Source organism: Plecotus auritus (assembly GCF_963455305.1).
Source record: "Plecotus auritus genome assembly, chromosome: 5".
In the NCBI taxonomy this organism is placed as follows: Eukaryota; Metazoa; Chordata; class Mammalia; order Chiroptera; family Vespertilionidae; genus Plecotus; species Plecotus auritus.
The window spans coordinates 168682214-168688744 of NC_137776.1; the positions used below are offsets into that span (position 1 = coordinate 168682214).

Here is a 6531-nt window from a genome sequence, read left to right on the forward strand (position 1 = left end):
TGCAATTTTCACAGTTTTTATCATCAGATGTAAGGAAAGGATTATAAATGGAGGAAGAACCTTAACTTTCCTTTCTCCAAAGCCCAGAAGATCACCCCAAAACAGGTTAAGACCCTTTAGACTCCTTAGTGATTCTTGTAAGTACCAAGTAGAGATGGCTAAAGATCTCTATTGCTCACATTTCATGGCATCTCACTTAACATGCTCACAGTAGATAACAGCTCTGGTTGAAGGAGGTTTTCTGAGAGCATTAAAGGATGCTGACTGTGTATAGAATGGACGATGTAGGGAAGCTGGAGGTATGTCCTGAAACTTGGTAAGCCCAGATCAGCCTCAGTAGCAACTGTCTCTCAGTACTCCCTTGAGAAAGAGAATTCTAGGATTAGGGCAAATTGTAGGGCAAGTCTCACAGTTTGTTTTATTGGATCACTAAGAAATAGGCCAATCAAAATGCAAGCAGCATCACCAGGACAGAGACTGACTGCTGGGGAGGGAGAATCCTGAAATTCTGGAAGATTCTGAGAAGCTAGAGGACCATTATGGGCACAGGGCCATGAAGTCCTCTCATTCCCTTGCCATCAGCCCCATGTCTCTCTCACACACAAAGACAATCACAAGACTGCAAGACTAATCATTTATTGATCAGGTATAGGAGGTCTTATTCATGGTAGAGTTCTAGGTATGGCAAACAGACTCAGAAATTTGGAGGAAACATTTGATTCTTGGTGAATTGATGAGTCTGTTTAGACAATTAGAGAAGATCCTTTGATTCAGAGATAATGCCTTCTTGGATGATAGCGATGGAGATCAGGTTGCAGACCTTGTCACAGGCTGACCCAAGGACAATGGAATGAAGATCCTGAAGCCCAGGTGAGGAATCATTCACTCAGCACTAAACAAGCAGATGCGAGAGAACACAGAAACTCATTAAGCATTTCCTGGGTTGAATTAAAGACAAATAATTTTTATTATAGAGAAAAATGGTGAAGAAATAAATATCTTTCTACCTGCACTGTAACCTATGTTACCTGCTGAAATAGGGGGAAGGAGATCATTGAATCAATGGTTCTTTTTTTTTTTTCTATTGCTTAATCTTTCCTGAGCTGAGTCTATGAGAAAGAGATAGGAATAATAGATGAAGGTCCCTAGGCTGGTTTCTGCCATTCTCAGCATTAAATGTTTTGAGGAATTTTTGATAAATTAAGGAAGAATGGCCAAAACCATAGCTACCTTGTATTAAATGCTGACTTTATGCAGGCCATAGTTGGTAATATATTTCCATATGTTATCTGAATAACATAGGGAAGCTGGGATGTGGAGGCATGTCCTGAAACATGGTGAGCCAGTATCAGCCTCAGCAGCAATTGTTTCTCAGTACCTCCTTGAGAAAGAGAATTCTAGAATCAGGGCAAAATAAAGCTAAGGTAGGAAACAGATGAGGAAAGTCAGAGCCTATTTTTCAGATGAAAGACAACTGGGAGGTCAGACAGTTCTGTTTCCAGATTAGAAGCTAAGGGTGTGCAGAGATCGAAGAAAGACAGTATTATCAAATATTGGAGGGTGAGACCACACATTTGGCCTTGGAAGACAGAAATGTCTTTGGGTTTCATGCTCACACCCTAGTATTCTTTTCCTATTTCAAATTCCAAACTTAGTGATTTTTAGGACTTTACTTTTTATCAGCAGGATATCCACAGAGTAACTCCGTAAGGTACACGTTATTGTTTTCCTTTTAATTGCATAGGTCATTTGCTCTACACCTCATGGAACACAGGACCCCCAACTCCAAATTTCAAGCTCATCCCACAAGCTTCCTTGCCCAATTATTTTTATTGTAATCTTTGGTCACAAACCCCTAATGGTGTTGGAAGGCAGTGGTGCCTGTGCCACCCCCTCTCCATCAGACATCACCAACCTGGAGGCCTGGGCATCATGGCTCCCTCGGGCCTGGAGACAGCGATCTGCAGAGGCAGAGCAGAGCACAGTCAAACACCAACCCATTCATTTCTCAGCAGGAGATCAAATGATTTCCCAGGTCAGGACCGAGGGGACTGGTTGGAGATGTTACCTTCTCTTGCATTTCTCCATGCAGGATTATGGGAATTTGAAAAGAGAAAACCAGAGATAGTTAAACTTACCAACTTTGGTCGCATCCAGTATGTTTTCCTCAGCAATTCCATTTTTTTTGCAAAGTTTTCTAAACCTTTCCTTGAGTTTTGGACTCACATCGGGTTTTCGGGCTGTGGGAAGAGTGACCATAACTGTTTTATCTTGTGTCTTGGTCATTGAGGCTCTTGGGGGCAGTGGGGACAGATGATTGGCACCAATTGGTGCTTAGGCAGAAGTTAGGGATGGGCTATCTCCTGTCTTGAATTTGACATTTTTAGGATATCCTTCTGGTATGATGAGAAACTTCATCATCTTTCCATCACTGAGTCTGAGGGATTACCCAAGATGAGCCCCTCTCTTCAGAGAAGGAGAGACAGCCCAGGATAAGATTGTAAGGATCATTTTGTCTCCAGTGCCCTCTAAAGTGAATATCCACATAAAAATACTCTACCATAGAGCTTCATCACTTGGGTTTCTTCCTCATTCTTGACATTACTGATATAAAAAATAAGATAGTCACTATAGACGGCTTCAATTATGTGAAATGTATTGTGTCCATCATCTAAGAGGAAAAGAGAACACAACGCAGAACTTCTTTAGTGCATAGGAAGCAAGTGAAATTCTTTACCTATTCTCTTTCACGGAGCAAATTCAAGTGCATACCCTGGAACAGATAAAGAGTAAGAGCTATTGTCTTCCATTTGCATCTCCCTAGGCTTCATCTGGTAACTTCTAAGTGTAGAACTGACAAGCAGTAGTACATTGATTGCTAGTGGTAAAAAATTCAGCCACAGTTGCAACTTACCTTCTATTAAGCTCATGTAGTTCCCTAGGCCAGTTGTCAGAAAACTCATTAGTCAGCAGAGCCAAATATCAACAGTACAACGATTGAAATTTCTTTTGAGAGCCACATTTTTTAAACTTAAACTTCTTCTAACACAACTTCTTCAAAAAAGACTCGCCCAGGCCGTGGTATTTTGTGGAAGAGCCACACTCAAGGGGCCAAAGAGCCGCATGTGGCTCGCGAGCTGCGGTTTGCCGACCACTGCCCTAGGCCATCTCTACCAACTAGCTCCCTCGGCCATCTCTGCCAACTATGTGTCTCTGTCTTGTCTATAAACCCACTGGCATTATATATGCAGCACTCTATGTGAGCAATTTGCTGTTAGTGGCCACCAAAAATCAACAAAGTGGGCAGGGAATAAAGAGCTATCAGAAAAATTTATTTTTTGTGTGTGCCTATTTTCTTTTGTTGTAGGTGGTGCATATGACCAAATTGCCATCTTTTTCTGGTGATATTATGTACCATATTTTGGCTTTTACACACCAGGTTCTCCCAAATTGAGGATGTTGGCTATTAGATAGCCCCATTTACATTACGTAAATAAGCATCAATCAAGAATTAATAAGACACTAACGATATTGGGATTTAGTAAATTTCTTGCAGTTGAAAGTAGAATTTACAAACACTTTCAATGTATACTTACATTCAACACTATATACACCCTTCTCTTCTGTTTTGTCACAAATGAAAGAAATTTCAGTACACTCTCCATTGACCCTGTAAAACAGAATGAGCTGATGCCCAAGAGATATTGATGGGTCTGGTTCCCTCACATTCCACCTGTGACTTGAGTGTCTGATTCCAATTACCTGTAGAACATTTTGGTACAAATTTGAAACAGCTTTTATTTACTTTATTTCACTTTATTTGCTACTTTAAGAAAGAGTCTACTACTGATGTCACTATTACTCTGTCACCACTTCACATTATTATTACCATTAGGGGCCTAGTGCATGAATTCATGTATCTTGAAAGGAACTGTGGGCCACGAGGCTGCGGTGGGCACAGGGGTGGGTCTCAGCCCATCCTCTGTTTCCCTACCTGACACATCCCACGATGGCCTCTGGTCCCCTCTCTGCTTGCTGCCCTGCTCTCGCCGCCTCCAATCCCATGCACTGAGGGCATCAGCCCTGCTTGCACCCACTGATAGCATGGAGCAAATGGGGCTGGTGCCAGCATCGGCTGTGAGTGGGACCAGTGCCGTCTATGGCTGCAAGCGGCTGCTGCTGCCCCTATCACCCCTCAGGAGCGGGTGGGGGGTGGGTGGAGAAGCCCTCAGGGACAATCAGGGCTGGCAGCCACTGCTCACACCCGCTGATGGCACCAAGCGATTGGATGTGGGCAGTGGCTCTGGCACCAGCAGCAGGTACGAGCGTCGGGTGGGACTGTGGCGTGAGAGAACAAAAAATTTTCAGTAACCACTAGAGGCTTGGCCCCATGACAGTGACCGGCCTTGGTCGGGCACCCCCGCTCAACTGTTCTACCATCCCGCCACACCTGAAGCCCGCCATGTTCTGTGCTCTGCTGCCTTCTACTGACACCCACCATATTCTGCGCCCACCCCCTGGTGGTCAGTGCATGTCATAGTGACTGGCTGTTTGGTTATTCCGCCTTTTGGTCTACTTGCATATTAGGGTTTTATATATATATAGATAGCTACTTGCCTAGATAGTCAGTTGAGTTCTCATATGTGCCAGCCTCTCACATAAGTGCTCAATAAACATTGTTTCACAAAAAAAGAAATCCACGAGAGAGAATTATTATCATCCTCTTTTACCCAAGGGAAAATTGGGGTGGAAAGAGATAAAATTGCTGGGTCACACAACTAGTAAGAGATCATTTCAAGAGATAGCTATGCTGTTGACCCCCAATCCTATGCACTTAACCTATGCTATATTGCCACATTTCTTATGATTCTGATACCCCTCAATCTCTGAAATCTCCTACTACCAATTAAATTTATTCCTGTCACCAATTCTTATCTCTGAATCCTTAGTTCATTATGTCATTGATCAGTGCCGGATAAATGACTCTGATTTTGGATACAAGCCCACAATTTGGATACAAGCCCACAATTTGTAGAGCTCCAAGACCACAGTCAGGCTTCCGGGGGATTTTTCCCAAGTAAAAATAAGCCATACTTACTTCTTATGACATTTAAATACCAAGGAAGAGTTGTCCAAGACTTGAATCGATTCCACAAAAATTCTCATGCTACCATTTACTTCTATCTTTTCCTTCACATCTGAGGCCAAGAGAATAGAATACCACTCCCCTAAAATCTGCAAAAACAAAAAACAAAAAACCCCACACACATTAAAATGGGTAAGAAAAGAAGAGAGGGGATACCACATAAACATCTGTATCCTTGAACTCTGGCCTGTGGGCCAGGACTCATAGTGGTGATATGGAGATGGAATTAGAACCCAGGTCAATTGACTCCACACAAAAGGCTCCTTCCACTGACCTCCAATGAGAATGGAGGTCCCCAAGTATTATCATCTTTCCACATCTTATGACTGCTTTTTGTCCAAGCTCAGTAACCACCCCTTTGTCCAGTATGTCAAAAACTTCTTGCCCTCCAGTAGGGCCATCTTGCTTCAGAATCCCCCAAACCACCCCCAAAGTCAGAAGACCCTTTGCTCCCCCAACTGTACCTTTGACATATCAAAGTTGCTTGTCACAACATCATGGTTTCCTTCATGATGGGCACAGACCAGCGTCAGCCCCAGACACACCAGCAGCAGTTTCATCTTGGGAGAGACGACACTGACTCAGCTACAGGCACTTGGAGTGAGTCTTTCCCTGATGGCGCCTCCACTCCCCAGATCCTCTGTCTTTATATTCATTCTGGGTCCACTTTTTTGTCCACAGGGCGGCACCTTTTCTCCTCCCACTCTAGGAATGGTCTGTATTCATTGATGTGAGGCCAAGATTGTTTCTGTCAATCTCATCTTTATTAGATCTACTTAGTGACATGAAATTAATCAAAAGGAACACTCAAAAAGAAAATCGTGGACGTCATAAAAGGCTGCTCTTTGGAACCCGAGTTAACTGTGAAATCAGAAAGCCAATTATGTGTGTCAGGAATGGAGTAGAACTGGGAAGTAGAATGTGTGGACACTCCATGTTCCACCACTCACAACGTGTGTGGAAACGGGTGAGTTACTCCATTTTAACTAGCCTACTAGCAGGTTAGGCTCACTGAATAGAGCGTTAGCCTAGGGACTGAAGGGCCTTGGCTTGATTCCAGTCAAGGGCACGTGCCCGGGGTTGCTGGCTTGACACCAGTAAGGAGTGTGCAGGAGGCAGCCAATCAATGATTCTCTCTCATCATTGATGTTTCTATCTCTCTCTCCCTCTCCCTTTCTCTCTGAAATCAATAAAAATATATTTAAAAATAAATAAATAAAGATAATAGGACCATCACAAAGCATTCCAGATTAGAATGGATTTGAATAAAATAATGTATTGAAAATATGGTGTCTGTACTGAGCACATTTTAATTCCTTTTCCTTATTATTTGAATTCAACCATGATGAATATACAAATATTTAATTACTCCATATACCTCGCTA

The 6531-nt window shown here is 42.9% G+C and overlaps 1 protein-coding gene across 1 annotated transcript; it reads right to left on the reverse strand.

The window, feature by feature from the left end:
* Positions 1 to 1845: 1845 nt before the first annotated feature.
* Positions 1846 to 5706, reverse strand: LOC308248689 (lipocalin Can f 6.0101-like; the record flags this gene model as incomplete). Its single annotated transcript, XM_080668957.1, has 6 exons — positions 1846 to 1961; positions 2139 to 2240; positions 2561 to 2671; positions 3597 to 3670; positions 5099 to 5235; positions 5611 to 5706. The coding sequence occupies 6 exons, from the start codon at positions 5704 to 5706 to the stop codon at positions 1846 to 1848; spliced, it is 636 nt and encodes a 211-aa protein (XP_080525083.1).
* Between the last annotated feature and the right edge of the window lie 825 nt (positions 5707 to 6531).